This window comes from Crotalus tigris, unplaced genomic scaffold, assembly GCF_016545835.1.
Source record: "Crotalus tigris isolate CLP2741 ecotype Arizona unplaced genomic scaffold, ASM1654583v1 scf7180000017550.10884619, whole genome shotgun sequence".
Taxonomy (NCBI): Eukaryota; Metazoa; Chordata; class Lepidosauria; order Squamata; family Viperidae; genus Crotalus; species Crotalus tigris.
The window spans coordinates 763,075-785,513 of record NW_024096468.1 but is presented as its reverse complement, the minus strand read 5'-3'; the positions used below and the strand labels follow the sequence as shown (position 1 = coordinate 785,513).

The following is a 22,439-nucleotide window of genomic DNA, read 5'->3' as shown; positions in this document are numbered from 1 at the left end:
TGCCAAGCACCCCTCCCCCCAATACTCCCAACTGCCAGGCATCATTCAACTACTGCTGTGTTCAATAGTTGGATTGCTGTCTATGGCAAACCCATTACTCTTAAAGAACAGGCACAGAGAGTGAATTTTGGTTCAACGCTAATACTTTTCTGCCTGAGCAGAGAAATAAAAGAAGGCCGAGATCAGTTATTGGACAGTGGGCTGGGAGTTGGCTAGCAGAGGCCAGCAGATTGCTGTTTCTCCTGACTGAATGCACAGACCAGAAATGTTAATGCTTTCTGCCTGGGTGTTCCAAACCAGGAATGGAGGCCAATAACAGACTTTTTTAAAAAAAGTATAAGGATAAAAAGGATGCTTATGTTGCTTTTGATATTTCTTCTCCCAAAGAGTTTTCTGCAAGTACTTATCAGTAGCATTTGGAAGGCAAATGTTCAAAGCAGTTCATAGCAAAAACAGACCTAAGGTACAGTTAAGTATCATAAGCAAGTACCAGGGATCTCAATCAGGCTTCAAGTTGGACCTCTCTGAAATAGTTCCAAGCAAAATCATTCTAGATCTAGTTAATTGATCTTAGACACTAATGTAGCAAAGAGAACAATGGAAAAAAGGATCACAAAGAACACTTTAAGATTAACATATGACTACAATTGTAGATCAATGAGTTAAGTAAGTTACAATGAGAAAATGAGACTGAGGAACCCGATAATGGTCAAGCTCAGGAAACAAGAACTACTTAAATTTCTGCAAATATCTTAACTGCTAGTAGGTAACGCAATGGAATCTTGAAAATCTGCTAACGTGATTCTCCAGATCAACTTATATCTAGCAGAATTAAAGAGGAGTTTCTCTGGGTCTCTTCTGCATATTTTCTCCTTAGATTGAGGTGTCTCTTTTGCAACAATCCTTTTTCCTCCTTCACATTTCCTGGGCTTATCAGACATTCTCTCACAAATACATTTCATCATAATTTAGAAAGGTGTGGACAGATAATTTGTGTGCTTGCTCAGTTAGCTGTCAGATATTATTTCATGGTTGTCCTGCCCTTCTTTCCATGCTCCACAATATTCTATACTGCAAATTGCTGCAGAACCCCTATGAATTCAACTGCTTTAATGAATTTGTTCAGCCAAATTGCACTACCTAATTTAGTTTAGGGCTAGCATATCTGGACTGCAAAGATCCAGATGACGAGTTGATAGTAACAAAAAGATAAAGATGTTTCTAAGCTTTTGCTGCCAGCTAGAGGTCATCCAGACCTTTGCAGTATAGGTATAGTAGTGCCAACATAGTTGCTTCTTGAAATTTACAAGATTGGTGTTACAAGAAGTATTGAAACAAGGGACTGGTCGACATGAGTGTCTGTGCATACATATAGAGCAGGGGTAGTCAACCTTGGCTCTTTTAGGACTCGTGGACTTCAACTCCCAGAATTCCTCAGCCAGCTAAGCTGGCTCAGGAATTCTGGGAATTGAAGTCTACGAGTCCTAAAAGAGCCAAGGTTGACTACCCCTGATATAGAGCATAGGTCTGTATGAGAAGAATTGAAGAGATTCATCCGCAAACAAAAGCCCTGTGAAATTAGAGCTGTGTTGGTATATATGTGTGAGAGACAGAAAAAAAGAGGGAGGAGGGATGAGTTAGATGGCAAAAACACTTTGTGGCACTGAGCTAATGAGGAAGGAAAGGTTGTGATTGGAAGTGAGAGAATCTTCCTCCTGTAGGACCTGTATTTAATCTCAATTCATCTTCTTTGAATCTGGGCAGGTAATTTCTTCCATTTGTACTTCGCAGAAAAAAAAAAGAAATAAGATTCACTCACCTGCTTCCAAGGAATATAAATAAGTCTGTAAAGGTGGCCAGGTTTTACAGGGCCACATTTGTGGCTCCAAAGGAATGTCATTAGCTAAAACATTTTATGTTGCTATCAATAATTCAAGTTGCTACTAAGATATTAAACTGAAAAGCTGTAGCAAAGGGCTACGGAGCCATGGCCTCTGGGACCTGAGGTGAGAAAAATCTAAGACTCGAAGGATCCCTGTTTTACTCTCTTTCAGACTATCATCTTTTAGACTTTTAGCAGTGAGAGGTGCTAACTACTTCTTGAAGCAACTGTTCTTCAATGTCCTAAAACAGATTGTTGTAGGGGGGACATGATAGCAATGTTCCAGTATTTAAGAGGCTGCCACAAGGAGGAAGGGGTCAATTTATTTTCCAAAGCACCAGAAGGCAAGACAAGAAACAACGGATGAAAACGGACCAAAGAGAGAAGCAACCTGGAATTAAGGAGAAACTTCCTAACAGTGAGGCAGTTAACCAGTGGAACAGCCTGCCTTCATCACTTGAGGTTTTTAAGAAGAGATTGGACAGCTTCTTACTTTATTACCTGGGTACTTGGATTATTATTTTACTTTATTACTTGGGCACTTAGATTATTACCTGGGTGCTTCAGGAAGGCTATTGACTCACCCAGAGCTAAATTATGAGTCTATTTCCACTTTTAATTGAAAAAGCTTTATGGAACCCAAGTTTTGCATCACTTGGGTTTCAATGCAATTAATGTAACATTTTTAGTATGCTTATTTACATGCATGCCTATGGATGCAGCATATGGGCAAAAATTGCATAAGTTTGCATTTATGTCAGTTAGGTCTTACATAACCCTACAAAGAAACAAAAAGCAATCAAATTTTTGCATGGCCCATGCAAGTAAGGCTCAAGTTTTGTTAATGAAGGATTGGTAACAGTCTGTCATTATGATTCAGTCTTCAAGGTTTCCACTCAGTCTTTCAGTCTAGCAGAAGGTGGGTGCAAATTTCCTTCTGTTTTAAAGAGAACAAGCTGTTAATAAGAGTTGATGAAATGCTTGCCAGACACATCAAAATGATGATTGTTAGTACTGTATGTGTGTGCATGTATGCGCATGCGTACTGCTTCCATTATACAAAAATGGAAATAAATGATTTTTGGCAAACAAAAAGGACCAGAAACCCTGTCAAAAAATAACATAATAATAAGGAATGCAAAAAAGAAAGAAAGAAAGAAAGAAAGAAAGAAAGAAAGAAAGAAAGAAAAAACAACAACCGAGAAGTATTTTTGAATTGAGCTTGCTCCCCTTGCTAAGGATAAGAACCAAAGGGGATTGATTGATTCACCCTCATGATATCAGATGTTTGTTGTAAGAGCTCCAGGCTAATGAGATTAGATCGATGATGTTGGGATGAGAATATAGGGTGGAGTGTTCTGACTGCTATAGGCTGCTATAGGCTGGAGATTCTGGCTGCTAAGCAGAAGCATCCTGGGTTGATGGTCCTGGATGAGGTGGTAATTGAATGTGTGTATATATGGGGGTGCTATATCCTTGGTGGAATTGTGGGGGGGCTGTATCCTTGGACATGGATCAATTTGGACAGGGGAAAGGGGTGAAAGCAGACTGTAAAATCCCAGTGATGATGGGTATAGGAAGATATGGGGAAGGGTAGGAGATGGGAAACTACTCACAGGGGCTGTGCCAGGGATATATTGTTCCTGTGGCACATTCCAATCCGTGAAACTTATTCCCAAGCCCCAAACTGCAGACCTTTAATGGCCTGGGCTGTTGGCTGCTGCTGCTGCTGAATGCCAGTGCAGTCTCTAATAAGGCCATTGTCATTCATGACTTGATTGTGGAAGGCTGACATGGCATATATTCCAAGATTTATCTGGGAGGTGGGTAGGTTTTCCTTTTCTGAGATATGCCCAGCTGTTTCTGAATGTGACACCAATCAAGACCACAGGGTATGGTCAGTGAGATGGTGGTGGTTATCCAAAATTTATGGGAGGCATCTAGGCAAACTGCTCCTTAGATTGATGAGTATGAGACCCTATTTATTGGATTAGACTCCAAGAGGAATCTGATGGGACTGTTGCTATTATATCAATCTCCCTGCTGTGTAATGACCTTCCTGTGTGAGCTTCCTGACTGCATGGTCAGGGTGATAATGGAGCCCCCCCAGGCTTATGAACTTGAGGAACTTCAACTTACCTTCCTTGGGGAAATATCTGAAGCAGTTGGGAGTTCATGGCCACCCTGATATTCATGCACCTATCCCAAATAATCCAGGGATTAAAGCATAAAAGTGATCATACACCTGGCCTGATTTTTCTGTCAAAGCAATGGCAGAAAATGGGGGAGATACTGATTTCTCCTCTGTCATAGTCAAATCACTTCCAGGGGAGCCTACTAAATTGGCCCACCACAGATGACTGATGAGCCTGATTGGGTTACAGAGGAAGCTTGGAGTTGCCCTTGAAGATTTTCCACATGGTCTGGCAGAAGTCTTGATAACTGTCTGGAATGAGAGAGTGACTGTGACTTTGAACCAGATTGTATCTGAGCAACCTATCAGTGCCCATAGATCCCAAAACCCAGGGTATGCAGAACAGCTAAGGGAGTTAAAGAAGACTGGGAGGTGCCTTAAGTGCCTCTGGTATATGGCAAAGAGTGAAGGTAATCAAACACAAGCTAGAACTGTGATTAGAGATACCTCATGGCTGTAAGAGTGGCAAAACATATTTATTTATCCATCATTATTATATCCCCAGATAGTCATCCAGCAGCCTGGTTAACTTGCTCTGCATAACCTGGATTCTCCTTGAAGGGAGTAATTCTGGGGTCTATCTTCAAGGCTGCTATGAGTAATATGCTGTGCATCTTGTGGATAATGTTGATTGGATTCACTCTGTTTTGAACTCCAGCCTTGGTGCAGGGCCAGTGGAGGTTATGGGGATTGACTCTTGCGTGGTTATCTGGTTGAGTTGAGCCCACTGAATCTGACAATATGGACAGCGTTCTTATACTGTTAATTCTGTCACTTTTGTGTTAGATCTACGCCCCTCCTGGCTAATCAAGGCTGCCTAGGACATGGCATGTGATTGGGTCTGGCCAGTGGTTAACTCATCTTTGAGGAAGGGGTGGTCTGCTGGCTCTTAAGGTAGTACGGTATGTACTTTTTCAAATCAGATCAAATCAAATCCTATTAATGAAAATATATTCAAAGCAGAAATTCAGCTACAGACATTGTTGAGCCATTATATGACAAAGGAGGGAAAGGGACACTCAGGAAGAAAAAAGAGATTGTAGAGAAACTAGGTCATGCTTTTACATCTGTCTTTCCTTCAGAAGATATAAGGAAATACCTGAGTTGGTACTGATTTTCTCTGGGAGGAATTTAAATTGCCAAAGTGAGATAACAATAGAAGATATTGAGAGACTCCACAGTAGCAAATCAAAATCTCCTGATGGTATTCACTCAAATGTGAAATTGTGATCCTCTAACAAAAACATGTAACTTGCCCCCCCCCCCCAAGAAAGGCTCAGGGCCAATGTGACACCAGTTTGTCTTAAATGAAAGACCAGTGGAGATCTCAGAAATTATAAACTTGTCAGGTTAACCTGTGCCTCAGAAAAAATTGGTAGAAATAGTTCTAAAGAAAAAATAATAATTATTGGACCCACAAACTTCACTGAAAGAAAATCATCATAGATTCTTTAAAGTGAAATTCTATCTGACCATCTTCTATATCCTTTATTGGATATTTGAATTTTAAAAAATCGTTCCTCCTCATTAGATTTTAGTAAACATAATATTTCTTAAAAGAAACCTCAACATAAACAAGGACAGCAACAAAGACAGACTTATGTTACTGAAATCCACTTGATTGATTACATTTCAAAGATACAGCAGCTTCTGCTTGATTCATATGATGGGGACATTTATTAAAAAGGTCCTGTATTGAGTACCTGCAGTGGGGGATGAAAACGTTCTGAGAAGTAGAGCTAGTTCTGTGTCCTACTGAAATCTAAGGTAGGCAGGTAGACCAGTCCTGAGTTTGCATCATCTTATCTAGCTTTGACCCTAGTCAGTTTTAAAATTTTCTTCCATGTTTTGTGATATGTACCTACCTTTGAACTGGCACACCAGCAGCTAAACTATCAGGAAATTGCTCTAGAGTTGACAACTCAGTGGTTTGGAGCCATATGGGTATGAAATGATTAATAGCCATGGGGTTTGGGGAGCAAAGTATGATTTGAGGTTGGTACCATGTTTTGATATATGTAGCATATCATGGAGGAATGAACTTACCCCTTGGGAAATCTAAACTGCAGAAAATGTGTGTGGCTATGGAAAAAGAAAGTGTTGAAATAAGACTACTTGCTACTGCTTGTGTTAGAATTCTTTTTTAACAAAATATATTCTGATGAGTTACTCGGACTGATTTCCTAAGTAATTTCATGCTTCACTTTTCACACCAGCATATCATTTGAAAACACCAATACAGGATTCTTCTATAGTTTGTACTGTTGGAAAAAACAACTGAAACTTTGGATGACTGTACTAAAAGAGAAAAAATGCACCTGAGTAGTTAGAGTGATAATTTCCTTAGGGAGAAAGGAAGAGATTGGGCGAGCAGAAAGGAGACATCTGGAAATAAATATGCTTAGAAGTAAAATCTGAATGAGCATACGGGATAAACCTGTAGAACATTATATTTAGTTTTGTATTCCCAATAATTTTAGCATTCAGTCATGTTATACTGAAGAAATGGATCTTGGATTAATAGCGTTCATTTTGTTAGATGATATCACATCATTCTTTTGATGACCTATTGAGGTAATTTTGTTCTTTCTGCTTCAGATGATAGGATTCAAATCAACTACTTCAAATGGCAGGAAAATGAAGTCTTTGACTAAAAAAATATGAAGAACTTCCTGACCATACAAGTTGTGTGCCACCAGTAAATTATCTTCCTTTTAGGGTTTTGGATATTAGCTGGCTAATTATATCTAGAATACATACATACTATAACAGTGAATTTTCTGCATCAGTAATAAGTGAACATATTGACTTTGAGATTTTTTACAATTCAATAAAGGAATTAATTTACTTCTCATGCAACATGCAGAGAACTTATGTATATTTGGATGTATGTGTTCAAGTACAAAAGTGGAATTTTCATTGCTTAGAGGCAACTATGACTGACGTGGCCTACAACCCGAATGAATGAATGAATGAATTAATGAATGAATAAATGAAGTAAGAGTGAAATAGTGCCTTCAATTGTTGAAAAGAGCATTTATCAGATTACTTGCAATCAACAAGTGCTCAAGGATGTAATAGTATTTGTTCACTCCAAAGAACTCATAAGAAGGAAAAGCTAAACACTGATTGGGCATTCACTGCTATTCTGAAGCTCATTCTATTTTGTAATAAATTACGTACAAAAGTGCCTTCTACGAATGCACTCCTAAGGTCTAACCTGTACCATACCTATGTGGAAGATCTTAGCATGCTTTTGGGAAAAAAAATGTAGCTACAAGGAAGTTAGCCAGCTTGATTATATAAAAGCAAGAGATAGGAAGTCCCAGTCTCCTTGCAGATCAAAGATGTATTACCTCAAGTTGCTATTGTTTCTAGGAGAGGAGGAATACAAGTATTTATATAGGACATAGAAACTAGTGTGGGCAATTTGTCACCCTAGATTCACATTTCAATTAAAAAAAAAGGTTCCAGGGTCATGCTATTAAAGGCCGGCAGGAAAACAGCAATTTTCAGTAGTAAAGGCTTCCATTTTTTAAGCAATAAAAGTCATAAATGAGACACATATGAATCTTTTAGGAGGCCAAATACACATACCTTCTATAATCTACCCCAAACCATTCAAAACAAAGAAATAAAAAAAGCTGACTTATCCAATGACATCATTGCATCACTGGCCACCCATCCCAAATGAAAAAATTAAGGGTAGCTTTTGAATGAAAAAAATAATCCATTTCTGTTTTAGGATTGAGTCAATGTATGGGGATATTTTTTTATTTCTTCTATCTATTGATCAGGATAATTTAGACTCAGATTGTCTATAAGTACTGTAAAATAAATGAATGAATTTTCTGGTGGTAACTTGGCACATTGTGAAACATGACATTGTAAATTTGAAAAGTGTTTTTGCTGCATTTATATGTGTGATCTCTACTTGAAAACAAACTAAAATAAGATCTTGAGAGACCTATACCTTTCTAAATGGAGCTCTGCTGCAAGAATCTAGTATCGTCTGAACTGATATAAAGATGGAAATATTCATTTTTAGTATAGGGCAGGGGTAGGCAACCTTGGCTCTTTTATGACTCATGGACTTCAACTCCTAGAATTCCTGAGCCAGGGCAAGCATACTATTATATATCCTGTAACATTGTTTGACAATGTTTGAAGAAGACTATAGAATTTAAGGGGAAGTCTGTCATAGTTTCTCCAAATCTCAGTAATGACAATGAATCCTTGAATTCCCTTCATCCATGTAGCAATCTTGACAGACTCTTTGTACTAAGGAAAATAAGTGGGTGTGTAATGTTGCAAGTACACCAGACAGTTGAAGAAGAAAAAAGGGCATTGGAAGAATATCTGAAAAATACTGAACAAGATGCACTGAAGCTAATATACCATGAAGGGCTACTGAGAGAGACCAAATTGGCTTACAAGAAAGACTAAATGAAGAACAGAAAACAGACATGGGAAGGCAAAGCATCACATGGTCAGTATAGAAAAAATTGGAGGCAAAACAGATAACAAGACCTAGCAATGGCTCAAAGCAGGAAAGTTGAAGAAAGAGGCAGAAGGGTGAATTCTGGCTGCACACCACAAAGCCTTAAGAACAAATACATATAAAGTCAGCAAGAGAGAGCAACAAGAGAGAGCAAATGCCATCTTCGCAAAGAAGCTGACGAAATAGTAGATTACCTATAGTAGTTAGTTGCTGCAAGAAGATCACACAGACTGACTGCAAACAGTGGCATGACAATGGTGCATTGGAATATCTGCAAGATATTGCTTGCAAGCAAGAACTGGTGTGACCACAAAATAGATGAAGTAATAAGTGCTCTGGGATTTTAGAATTCAAATAGACAAGCATTTGCCACATAACATCCCAGACTTAACAACTGTTGATAAGAGAGTTACAGTCTGGATAGTGGACATTTCAATACTTGAACATAGCAGAATAGAACAGACACAACAGAAGAAAATCACAAAATGGAAAGATCTGAAAACAGAAGAGGAACCACTGTGACAAAAGAAAGCAAAGGTAGCATCAATAGTAATATGAGCCTTGGATGCAATCCAAAACATGTAATGCACCATCAGTCAATTGCAAAAGGCAGCTTTATTTGGAACATCTTACATCCTTCAATGATACCTTTAACACCATCAAACAATTGCCTGTCCAAGGTTTTGGAGGTACTAGATAGGTGGATAAAAATGCCAGATCTAAACATCTGGCTCAATATGCAATGCATCAAAACAAAACAAAACAAAATAAATCCTGGCCTGCTTTTATTATGTTAATGAAGTCTTCCCTAATTTGATACTCTTCAGATGAACTCAGCATAGCCAGTGGGGAGGATGGATTTTATAAGCCAAAATGATAGGAAAGGATCTGGTAGTAGAAATTTGTTAGATTTATTTTTGGGATATTGCATGACTATTGTGATAGGTATAGCTTATGCCAAATATTGATTTTCCAGGAGGCAAACTGGTGAATGTGCCTCTAACACTCTTCTAGCTCCATGGGTTGATCCTTATTATACGCTTTACTTCTATGTTTTTGTGGGTAAGCAGACAGAGTTCCAAAGAAAGCATTCATCTATAAGTAGTTCCCATTCCTGTTTTAAAAGACTGCCTAAGAGTCTTTTGGGACCTTTTGAGAAAGAAACAAAGATGAAACTGAAAGTTTGATCCCTGGTTTGTAGAATGCTTTTTCTCATCTTTCTAATCTGAGATTAGAAAGTGAATTGTGAATTGTGTAGTGAGGAAGATTATAGCAGATCTTACATAGCTTGAAGTTATAATGGAAGGGAAAAAGAAAAGAAAGCATAGCTCATGGTCATAATAGAAAAGTAAATGCAGGGCAGTCATGCTTGGACATGATTTGAAAATTACACCATAGTTTAGATTCAATGTGTCAGAGCTGGAAAGGGAATATGGGAAAACATTGGGGGCATTATGAGAAACAAGTTAGCCTCCAGAAGTTTCCTGGAGCTTTTTGCTTGGAAAAAATGAAAGGAAAAGTTTTAAATCATTGCTATATAATCTTACCAGTTGGTTGCACTGATCAGTGCCAGAAAACCTCATCTTTTGGCATTAATTGATGGACTTCTGATGGATGGACTATAATTGCTTTGTACTGGATTGCTTGCAGTGTAATTCCATCAGAGAAGAAAAATGTCATAATTAAATATGTGTATTTGTTTATTTATTTATGCATTTATATGGCTACCCACTCAAAGTAAGCATACAAAAAGACAATTGCCCCTAATTAATATTAAACAGGATACCCATTAAAAGATACTAAACTATAAAATGTTGAACAGAATTGAGAAGTTCTACAGACTCATGGAGTCTCAGTTAAAGCTGACCACAAAGCCTAAGTAAAGAGACAGGTCTAAACCACTTTCCTAAAGACCTGTAGGATTGAGACAAAAGTATGATCAAGGAAAGGTCACTCCAAATGGAAGGGGTCACCACAGAAAAGACATGAGATGACATTGTTTCAATGAAATACCCTTTCCGTCCCTTTCTCTGTGGGGAGGGCAGACCCTTTGGAAGCAGGCAGTCCCTGGTCATTGAAACTTATTGGGAGCCTATGCAGCTCAGAAATATTATGTAAATTAGAAGTATGTTGGAGCTTGCACATCATGAAAGAATATTGGATAGACACAACAAAATATTAAGCAACAGGTCTTGGCCTTGGTATTAGGGGGGATAACTAATACCATTAATACTACTATAAGTTTCATTTTGTGGATCAGATATTCTCAGGAACTTAATTCCCTCCGGAGAGGAAATTTATAGGGAAGAGATTTATCTGCTAAAAGTGAGAAAAGGATCAAGAAGTTTGTAGCTATTTCATTTCTGCATAAGTAGGATGCCTGGGCAATTTGTAAGAATATGTTTTGTCAATAGTTTATTACAGATACTTTACAAAGAAATATTACACATAAATCTCTTTATCTCTTTCACTAACTAAGAAGAGCAAACTATAAGAAACTGAGAGCATAACTTTAGGCTTGGGAGGAGTTTTGCATTTCTTAATTAGCTCTTATTTCTTTCTCTGGTTATTCAAAGATAATTTTGCCTGAAGAGTCATACCTTTATTATGTGTTTATAATTGCTGACCCTTCTTCCCCCATTTATGAAGCCTGCTGCCCTTTCTCAAGATTTTGGGATCTTACTTCTTACATTCTACATTTTGCTGTGCATGCTGACAACATTGAATTAATTAATAAAGCAGATATTAATTGAATCATTGGATAATCAGCAGTAGATTTTAGATGGACTAACTTTATTTATTTTTAGCCTACCATCTGTTTTAAAACACCATTGCAATTATAAAGAAGGGTGGGTTTATGATGATCTGCTCCCACAACTTTTCCTGCATTTCAATGGAGAAATCAGGACATACAGATTCAGTTGTATTTTTAATGTATCAATAGGGCAGGACTCTTGTACTTTAATGTGTTCATAGGGCAGGACTCTTGTACTTTTAATTTTCGTATATAAAAGAAATTCAGCATGTTTAGCTTATTAATGCAAGTTGAAATTCTCTCTTTTGTACAGTCATTAACGATCCCTGCCTGTTAAAGATCCTGGCTCTAACAGCTCATATGCTGCAGAATAATATTGAATTATTGCATTCCTAAATCCCTACTGCTTCCCATAGCAAAATATGCAGATGGGAACTGGCAGGGGAACTTTTGTTTTGGCCTTTGAAATGGAGTGAAAAGGTTTTGTGATCACTGAGAAATTAATGAATGTAGACCTTGTGTTTCCATATTCAGAGTGTCACTTTTCAGCACTAAACTGCTCTTTAATTGCTGATCTTCAGGGGATCAACTGGTACTGCTAAACTGTGTCCAATTTAAGTACCCCCCCATTCTCCCAACCCTATCTCTGCCTGGAATGCTAATAGCATTCCCAAGTTCGTTTGCTCTATTTCTTTCCTGGGAGCAGAATCAATGAAATGAGATAAGTACTCTACTCGTCCTTCTCCTATAAAAACCTTCCTTTATCTGTTCCTATTCTAGGTTGCCTCTTTTTCAGACCTAATGGCCTTCCTCCAGATGTTTGCATCTGACAGTTCTTCAGAATTTTTGGTCAGGCAGTTGTTTTACCTAAATTGCCTTTCCCCTCCTCCTCTCTTCATAGCATAGCTATAACTGTGTGTCAAACAACCTTTTTTTATACTAAAAATATTCTATTGAATATTTTAAACAACTTTCTTGCATACAGGCCTCAGTTGATATAACTTGAATTAAATGAATTAGGTCTATGGACTAATAGTTTTTCTTTTTTTGAATCTAACTGCAGCTCAGACATGTTCCACCTTTTTTTCTTCTATTGTGAACTCATGATCTTATGATCTTGTCTTCATCTGTTTCCTAGACCATATAATCTGGAATAGTGCTTAATCTGTATCCAAAGAAGTTTAACAATCAGCTAATATCAGTTTATAGGTGGTCCTTCTTTGAAGAGTTCCATGCAGAACAGTTGTGCCAAACTTGCTGCTCTAGTTTTTGGTCAAAACTTCATCTCCCCCCCAATCCATAAAAGGGAGAGATAGTTGAAGACATTCATACAAGTGAGAGAAAAAAGGTGGGAGAATCAACCAGTTTCTTTGCTGAACTTTTTTGCCTTGTCCACAGTAAATAAGTATAAACCATTTCTGAGCATCATTCTTGCAATGGGATGGGGGTCACTAATGCTATAATGATATAGTTTACTGCCAGTTCAAAGTCTGGTGGATAAGACTTTTAACTTAGATATAAGAAACAGCCCTAAATTAGACCCTGATGGACAAATGTTGGCTGACTTTCTTGGCAGCTTTTATTCTACCATATTTATACAATGGTTCATATTCCCTAAATCACACTTTATATTCTAATATCTGATTTGTTCACATAATCCAGCAATAATAGTGTTCTGATGTTACTCAGCATCTAAGACAACTCCAATATGGTCTATGAGAATTTTTATGACTTTTTTCGGTTTGTTTCTGAATTTTATGAATCTGTTTCCATATCATTGAGCAATTTGTTTTCCCTTCCATTTAACATTATGGTCTATCTGCTTATACATTATCACTCCTAGACCTACCTATCTGCTGACCCTTAATTAAAGGTCCCAGGCCTTTCTAGCATCATTGCCAAGGACTTGTTCGCACATTCAAGGTTCCAGTGTTGATTCAAAGACTGTTAACATTGGTTTGTTATTGCAAATTAACAATCACACCACTGATGTGTGACCAAAAGATGACCCTGATCTTGAAATAATGGGAGAGATGTCCCATGGTGACATGTTTCATGTAGCAACAGTAGAGGAGAGCCTGCCAGCACACTTTTCTATTAGAAACACATATCTTTGAAAGAAAAGCAAGTGGCCTTCATTCATCAGACACAAAAGTCCAATGATTCCCAGATAATGAAAGATAACCTCAGGTGAACAGACAAAATGAAGGAAGATATTCCATTGTGACCCTGCATTTTGTTCACTTGCTATTTGGGAATGTCTTATACGTGTATGTGTTTAATTATAAGGAAATAACAGACAAAATAAAGATAAAAGGTCTTGATTATTCTGAATCTTTTTTCTTCCCTTTTATTTTACATTCAAATATGCCTTGCCCCCTTTCACACAAAATGGCAAATGGGGTTTAGTGATTGGGCTATTGGACTAGGGGAAGGGGCAGCCTCAAATTCTTATTCAGCTATGAAGCTCAATCATTGACATTAGTCAACTTACTCTTTCTATTAGCCTACACTATGTCACAGCATTGTTATGTAGGTTTTATGAAAAAGGATATCGCCTTGACTACTGCTGAGGAAAGACTGAGCCTACAACATACAGTAGATAAAGAAATTATTTTGGACTGAGGCTTGAATTAATTTTGGGATAGCATATTGGAGATTGCATGCCATCAGTAGGAATCTCTACATAAAAATAAAAAGAGATATGCTGTGTGTCACAATACATTTTTCCTTACTCTTTCCACAAGCATAAACAATACACACAATCCAAACATGTCCAGTGAATCAGGCCAGAAGTTAATTAGGTCTGTGGGCCAGTGGTTATTGGTATCTGATCTATCTATAATTAATTTATAATTAATAAAAACAGTAATTCTCATAATTCCTATGCCTAGAGGGGGGTACATCTGCTGCTACGGAACTAGCTGCAGAAATAATTTTCAAACTCCATGTTTGCTTGATACCAAACATTTTGCTATAGGGCAAAATACATCTATTAGCAGCCTTTTCATTCAGCTCAAATATTGACATTTGACTCGGTAGTACTGAAAAGTTATTTGTTTTCTAGTTCAGATATAATGCAGAGCTTTTCATTTTCAAAAGTGTGTTTCATACAATGCACCATTAATCTCACAACAACCCTTGCGATAAAGGAAGCCAATTACATCTCATTTAGAAAAGCAAAGAAAAATGCTTGTCTGCATGAGAGGACACCTTTGACTTTTAAGGTGTGTGAACTTTGTATATTGATATCAGGTAGAGAATCAAGTTAGGCAACAAGGGCTGCTGACTCTGAACCCATGAAATTAGTTTTATAGTAGAATCAACTGCACGTCTGCAACAATGATTCCCACCCTTAGACATAATATTTTATGGTTTTTATAAATCCATTCTGGATCAAATTTTCAGCTATCCAAATTTGGAATCCAGCCTGATATATCCAGATCAATATCTCAAAGTCTCCAAATCCCACACAGTGATGACACCATTATTGCCTTGAAATAACCAAGGTCTACAATGATTCAGCACTTCGTGATTTTCTCTTCCTTATGATAGGTTCACACATTGTGCTTAAGATATAATTCATAATGTACAAATTCCAGTTCTGAGGTCATATGATATGTAAAGCCATAATGTGGTTTTGAGTTAACATATTCTCCTGATATCTAAATCAAGAAGTCTTGAGTGAAGTCTTGCTCTGGATATTTTTGCCTGTATAATGTCAATTCTTGTGGTATTTCTTCTTAACAGAAAAATCTGGAAGTTTCTGCCTGGTACAGCCAAACAGCTTCTGGGCACTATCATTCTCTTGAGGAGGGAGGCTACAATGTGGTAACCTAAGGATTGCAGTCAACTGTTAACAATAATCTTTCCTTGAGCAAGATTATTTATGCACAGAAAGATGGATTCTGACTGAATAATGATTCTGTTTCTTTTTTTGCATTTTTCCCCATGGCCTTTTATTATAATTTGTGTTTTGATAGTAAGAGGGGGAATATTATTTTCTGGAAGGTCATCACATTATAAAGATTAATGTAGCAATATCAGGGCCATGAAACTAGGACTCTTAAACAATGGTGCTTAAGTGGGTATTTTAATTTTTTACTAAGGTAGGCAATTGCTATTATCTCTTTCTATCAATGGGAGGGGAAACAGCTAAAGCAAAATGAGTGGCTCAGGGTCACACAGGATATTGGTAGTAGGCAAAACTAAGTGAAGCAGGAAAAATAAGGAATACAGCTACCCCAAAGGTGCTCACTGTTCGAAGCAAAGGAAAAAAAATCCTCCTTCTCAGTTGAGTCTAATTTTAACATTTGGAGCAAGATGGCATTTTTTAGTACTCTTGAAGCTGCAGGCTAGTGCAGGTCATGTTGCAAGACTCATGTATGGTACTTTCCTCTTCCAGAATGTCACCATTTGTTCATTATGTTTCCTGGCATTTTTATGGTGCCCATTCAAAAAAATTCATAATGAAGTAGCAGCAAAATGTTTGATGAGGCTGGATGACGGTCTACCATACCAGCCCATCTAGAGGCTTTCCCAACAGAGCTGTTTGTGACACAACCAGCCAACCAGCCACAAGTAAACATCATTGCACTGGGATGCTAGCCAAGGAGGATGAGAAGAGCCAGGCATGTGTTTATGTGTGACTATTCTAGAAGGAACAAGGGGATGGCAGGGCAGCCATTCCCCTTACATATATCCAATGCACAAGACCTTCCTTGAGCAAGTTCAGAAGCTAGAAAAGCTCACCATAAAAAGTGGGATAGAAATGGCCATGACATGAAGAGTTGTGTCTTCAGTTATAGGGTACTTTACAGCATAGGAGAAAGGATAAAGATAAACATAGCAATAGGGAAATGTGGTTGTGTCCAGCATAATGGAAAAAAATGGCTCAGGGTTCATGAGGTCTCAGGGTGACTTCCTGATGTGGTTTAAAAATATTGGCTTTATCAAAATCCCCACAGATGACTGATCTAAGACTACTGTGGCTAATGGCGATCACATTGTATACAGTATTAGTATCTAATCTGCGAATAACAAAATCTGTTCCAACTTCATTGGTGGAAAATGTCTTTTGATAAAACAAGTGTGACTGATACCTTTGGGGCAATGTACATTTGAAATGTACAAAGATTGGCCTTCTTTTATGATATGACATGCTAAATCTGAGCCCTGATACATAGCCCACAAGAGTCTGAAGAGTTTAATTCATCATTAAATGTCAATGTTCACCTATTCTCTAATGGTCTATTAAACATATCTACTAGGCATACTTCCTTTTTTTTAATGTCTACTGTTATAGCTATATAATATAAGCTATAGCATATGCCTGTCCATGAAAAGATCCCAAGTTGTATTTTCAGACGAGAGAGGAAAAACTCTCTGAAATTCATAGAAACCTGTTCTCAGATAGCGTATAATTCTTCTTGATTAATATTGTTCATTAAATGTTAACATTTATTTGGTCCTATTAGTGAAAGCAATGCCTCACCATCCAAGAGGTGCCTTTTTTTTCTCTGTTCCCAGAAACCACAAACATAAAAAAGCATGGATGCTCTCCAGAATGAACATACTAGGAAACTCTTTGCACCTTTTTGTAACACTTTATTCAGAGAAGACTTGCATTCAGCACTTTAAAAGCTTTTTCCTAGCCACTATTATTTTTACTAATAATTCAAGGTGGTGAACCTACCTAATGTTCCTTTCTTGTCCTGTTTTCCCCACAACAACAACCCTGTGGGTTAGGCTGAGAGAGAATGATCGGCCCAAAATCACCAGCTGGCTTTCATGCCTAAGGCAGGACTTGGATTATTCTCCAAGGAGAATTACTTTAGAATTCTATGATAAAAATGCAGAGATGTTGTAACATTTGATTCATGTTTTTATGTGCTACTTCATTATTTCTTCCTATTTGTGATGAATATGCTTCTCATTGAGGCCAAGGAACATTTCCTTCCCCTTTCTGTCATTTGTTCAAAGGGTGTTCATTAAAAAATATTATATAGTGAGATTGGTTCCAATGTTTATTCTCCACTATGATGATTAATCAGAAGGACAGAAACAACTATTTGTTTTGTTATATGATGCAAAAAGTAAAGAAGTAAACCTGCCTTAAATCCTTATTTGATGCAAGTTTGCACTGGGTCAACAATGTTTTTATACAGCACAGAATATAACTTTCCTATTTTTCTCTGTTGCAATTATCTTGCATCTTAAAGGTGAATGTATTGATTTGTTGAGGTTGTATTGTTTCTTGCAAATCCAGTGTGTGGTCATTTTGGTATTGAGTTCCCAATAGAGTGAGTAGCTGTTCTGACTTTTACAAAGCAGGCAAATATTCTTTTCCTTTCCCCCTTCCTCAGTTCTTTTAAATAATGCAGTGGTACCAAGCACCTATAAAGTAAAGTGAATGCATTAATTTGCCTCCTTTCACTCAAGGAAGAATCCAGGTTGACTTTTAAAAGACTAGATATTCCTCATGGCCCAGTAAGCTTCCACTGATGGAAGGCCCGCTTCAAATCCATAAATAAGATATGGAGCTTAGGCATCTTCAGATGTAGTTTTTCCCTTCTCCCTTGTGTGTTGCTTTTGACCCAACATTGCCTTTCTCAAAGCATAACAAAAACTCTGATCAAGTGAATCCTGAAGCTTTTTTGTGCTACAACTTAATGCCTTTCTGAGAAAAGATTTGAATAATGAATGTCCTTTCTTTCTTCCTTACAGGGACTGAAGAAAAAAGGAAGAAAAGAGGTTTTTTTTGCCCACTTCTCCTGCCACAAAATTATGCAAAATCTGGTGCTCTTCATTAGCAGCACTGCTATGGTCCTTCAGAGGGCTTGGAAAGGGATCTTGTGAACTCATTTCCAGAAGCAGCTACCTCTCTGTTCTTTAGCACCTGCATTGAAATGGATACTGGAGTTGACTGGAAATCTTGACAGAAAAGTGATAGATAATTAAGGGGGAAGAAAACCATGCTCTGAATCCTTCAGAAGGCCATTTTGAAACGTTGGGAGAAGCTACTTCCAAGCCAGCTGAATTAAGATTTTGGTAATAGAAACCTTGGTTTCCATGGATCTTTAGGCTGATGGGATTGAGTTTCAAGTGGGATTTGGCGATGACTGGGAAGAAGGGGGGATCTGTGTGCATGGAGCAACTCTCCTTCTGTTTGTTCATGAGCATCTGCTGTGGCTGGTGGTATCAACCAGTCAGCACAGCCAAACCCAAAGGCCAAGGGCATCCCCACATGAACTCCATTCGCCTTGATGGGGATATCACTTTAGGAGGTCTCTTCCCTGTCCATGGACGGGGCTCTGAGGGAAAGGCCTGTGGAGAGCTAAAGAAGGAGAAGGGGATTCATCGTCTTGAGGCCATGCTTTTTGCTCTAGATCGAATCAACAATGATCCTGATCTACTTCCAAATATCACTTTGGGGGCCCGCATCCTGGATACTTGTTCTCGAGACACCCATGCTTTGGAGCAGTCCCTCACCTTTGTTCAGGCTCTAATAGAGAAGGACAGTACTGAGGTGCGTTGTGTTAATGGGGGGCCACCTATCATCACAAAGCCGGAACGCGTGGTTGGAGTAATTGGTGCATCAGGCAGCTCTGTTTCCATTATGGTGGCCAACATCTTGCGCCTCTTTAAGGTAAGTTTGCAGTCTATTTGCTTCTTTTTCACTCTTCTTCTCTCCTCTCCTAGCTGCACAAGTTAATTTTACAATTCAATCTGCAGGTGCTAAAATAGCTGCCAGTGACTGTTAAGTGGGAAAAAAAAATGCTAAAGTGGTTTTAACAATAATTATGGAAATCCGAGTTCTTGCTCTGTGGTGAGGAAAGGAGGAAAATGAACATTTATTTGTTGTTCTGGGGGTGTTTAAAGAGCTCTCGGTTGCCATTGGGGAATTTGACCCTTCTGTTCAGGTAGGGAAATACCTCTGTTTTCCACTTTTGCAAGGAAAACTGATTCTAATCCTATTAGGTACTGCCCAGATTATCTTCCCAGTGTTGAGAGTGATTGAGAATTTCATGTTTTGTTTTAAGTACACAAGTAGAATATTCATGCTGGATGTATCTGAGGACGAGAGAGTATGAATGATGGATCTATGCTACCAAGCCATTTATAAACCAGCAAGAGGGAGAAGTCCTTTTTTTAAAGTGCCCCTTGGGGGGTTTAGTCATGCCTAAGGGCAGGTGACGGCACCCCGCTTGCTTGATTTATCTTTTGGGTGCTAAAATATTCTGAAGAATTATCGCATATTGCCTATTAACATTGCTAATTATAGCAAGGAGAGAGCAAGCTGTTTGTGGCGCACGCTTGACAATGGCAGGCTTTCATACTACATTGTTAAAAATACCTCAGTGCAGATTTCTAAAGAATAGAGAAAACATTGTGCTGAATGAATGCTAGAGCGATCCAGGCCCTTGTTCTCCTGTGATAGACTTGTTCTACAGTAATATACTTAACATGGCTGGTGTGCTTTTAATTTTAAAGCTAATGGTTTCAGCACTGTTATGCCTATTTTTAGATTAAACTTTCTCAGCTCTGGGCTGAGACCAGCATTCAGCCTTGGCACCTGTAGATTTTGGTAGACAAAGTCCAACGTATCTGGACTAGGGCAAGGAAGGTTGCTTTAAGTAGATTAAATTTCCACATTGCTACGTTATCTCAGGCATTATAGGTACTTCTCAGGATCTGACTTCTGATGCTTTCACTTTAAACACATTGCAGTATTACCTTTTCCTGTGGTAGATGGATAATTAATTGAACTAAGATGTAATATTATCTGTGATATTATAGGAAGGGAAGAAAAATGACCCTGAATTTAAGAGAGCTCTCCTAGCAGGACTATGCTGTGCAATACCTGTCTGCCCTGTACCAACTCCATTTGAAATGCACCATGGAGAACAAACGTGTTCCTATTTCACACTAGAATCCATACTCTTCTCCCAAAAAAGGGGAAGTCCATTAAATGCATTATCTGTCTATCTGTCTAAAATAATTGATTAATATCAATTAACAGTAAAATAAAGCACCCCATGTAAGTATTAATTAGCTCACATTTGTATAAGCTATTGTCTTTTCTGACACAACCCACCTTCATTCTTCATGAAGGCTCTGCAAAAAAGGAGAAGGGGGAAACCTCCCCGCAAAAAAAAAAAAAAAAATAGGTTGAGGGTAAAATAAAGGGGTTGTGTACTTAGAAAAGAAGAAAAAGGAAGGAACAAAGCTAGACGGAGATGAGGTAAGGAGAAAAGTTAATGGGACATAACAGAATAACAGAGTTGGAAGGAACCTTGGATGTCTTCTAGTCCATCCCCCTGCACAAACAGGAGACCCTATGCCATTCCAGACAAGTGGCTGTCCAGTCTCTTCTTAATGGAAGGCATGGAAGGGGAAGGAACAGAAGCCCTATTTAGGCATTGCGGAAACCCCATCCCATGCTATTTTTCAACTTAAACAGATGACTCCATTTTCTGACAGACTGAGGTGTAGTTCAGATAGAAACGCCCCCATGTAATAGTAATAGTAATAGTAGTAAAGTTGGAAGGGACCTTGGAGGTCATCTAGTCCAACCCCCTGCTCAGGCAGGAAACCCTATACCATTTCGGACAAATGGCTGTCTAGTCTCTTCTTAAAAACTTCCAGTGTTGGAGCATTTACTGCTTCTGGAGGCAAGCTGGTCCACTGATTAATTGGTCTCACTGTCAGGAAGTTTCTCCTTAGTTCTAGGTTGCTTCTCTCCTTGATTAGTTTCCACCCGTTGCTTCTTGTCCTGCCTTCAGGTGCTTTGGAAAATAGCTTGATTCTCTCTTCTTTATGGCAGCCCCTGAGATATTGGAACACTGCTATCATGTCCCCCCTTGTCCTTCTCGTCGTTAAACTAGACATACCCAATTCCAGCAATCGTTCCTTATATGTTTTAGCCTCCAGTCCCCTAATCATCCTTGTTGCTCTTCTCTGTACTCTTTCTAGAGTCTCAACATCTTTTTTACATCGTGGTGACCAAACTGGATGCAGTATTCCAAGTGTGGCCTTACCAAGGCATTGAAGAGTGGTATTAATACTTCACGTGATCTTGATTCTATCCCTCTGTTAATGCAGCCTAGCACTGTGTTGGCCTTTTTGGCAGCTGCAGCACACTGCTGGCTCATATTTAGGTGATTGTCTACTAGGACTCCGAGGTCCCTCTCACAGTTACTACTATTGAGCATGGTGCCACCTATGCTGTACTTGTGCATTTGGTTTTTCTTGCCTAAATGTAGAACCTTGCTTTTTTCACCATTGAATTTCATTTTGTTAGTTAGTGCCCAGTGTTCAAGTCTGTCCAGATCCTTCTGTACTTAAGCCTGTCTTCTGGAGTGTTGGCTATTCCTGCCAGCTTGGTGTCGTCTGCAAATTTGATGAGTTCCCCATCTATCCCTTCATCCAAATCATTGATGAAGATGTTGAAAAGCACTGGGCCCAGAACAGAGCCCTGGGGCACCCCACTACACACTTCCCTCCATATAGATGCAGTTCCATTGAGGACACTCTCTGAGTACGGCCGGTCAGCCAGCTACGGATCCATCTGGTGGTGGATTCTGTCTACCCCACATTTTTCTATCTTATCAAGTAGTAGGTTGTGATCTACTTTATCAAATGCCTTACTGAAGTCCAAGTAAATTATGTCCACAGCATTCCTCTGATCCACTAATTTTGTCACTTGGTCAAAGAATGCAATAAGATTTGTCTGGCATGATCTATTTTTGACAAACCCATGTTGGCTTTTAGTAATGACTTTGTTTGCCTCTAGGTGTTCGTTGATTCGTTGTTTGATTATCTTTTCCAGGATCTTCCCAGGTATTGAGGTCAGGCTGATAGGTCTGTAATTTCCTGGATCCATTTTTTTCCTTTTTTGAGGATGGGAACTACATCAGCTCTTTTCCAGTCCTCTGATAGTTCCCCTGTGTTCCAGGATCTTTGAAAAATATAGTTCAGTGGCTCCGATATCACATCTGCCAGTTCCTTGAGAACTCTGGGGTGTAATCCATCTGGTCCTGGCGATTTGAACTCATCTAGGCTGGACAGGTGCCACTACCATTTTCTTGCCTATCTTAACTTGTGT

At 38.6% G+C, this 22,439-nt stretch overlaps 1 protein-coding gene across 1 annotated transcript in view; it reads left to right on the top strand.

Moving 5' to 3' along the window:
* Positions 1-22,439, top strand: part of GRM4 (glutamate metabotropic receptor 4) — a 345,391-nt gene that overhangs the window by 21,307 nt on the left and 301,645 nt on the right. Inside the window, exon 2 of the mRNA XM_039338855.1 lies at positions 18,059-18,980. Coding sequence (XP_039194789.1) covers positions 18,420-18,980 — 561 coding nt within the window. The 5' untranslated portion in view covers positions 18,059-18,419. The remainder of the gene's footprint in view (positions 1-18,058; positions 18,981-22,439) is intronic.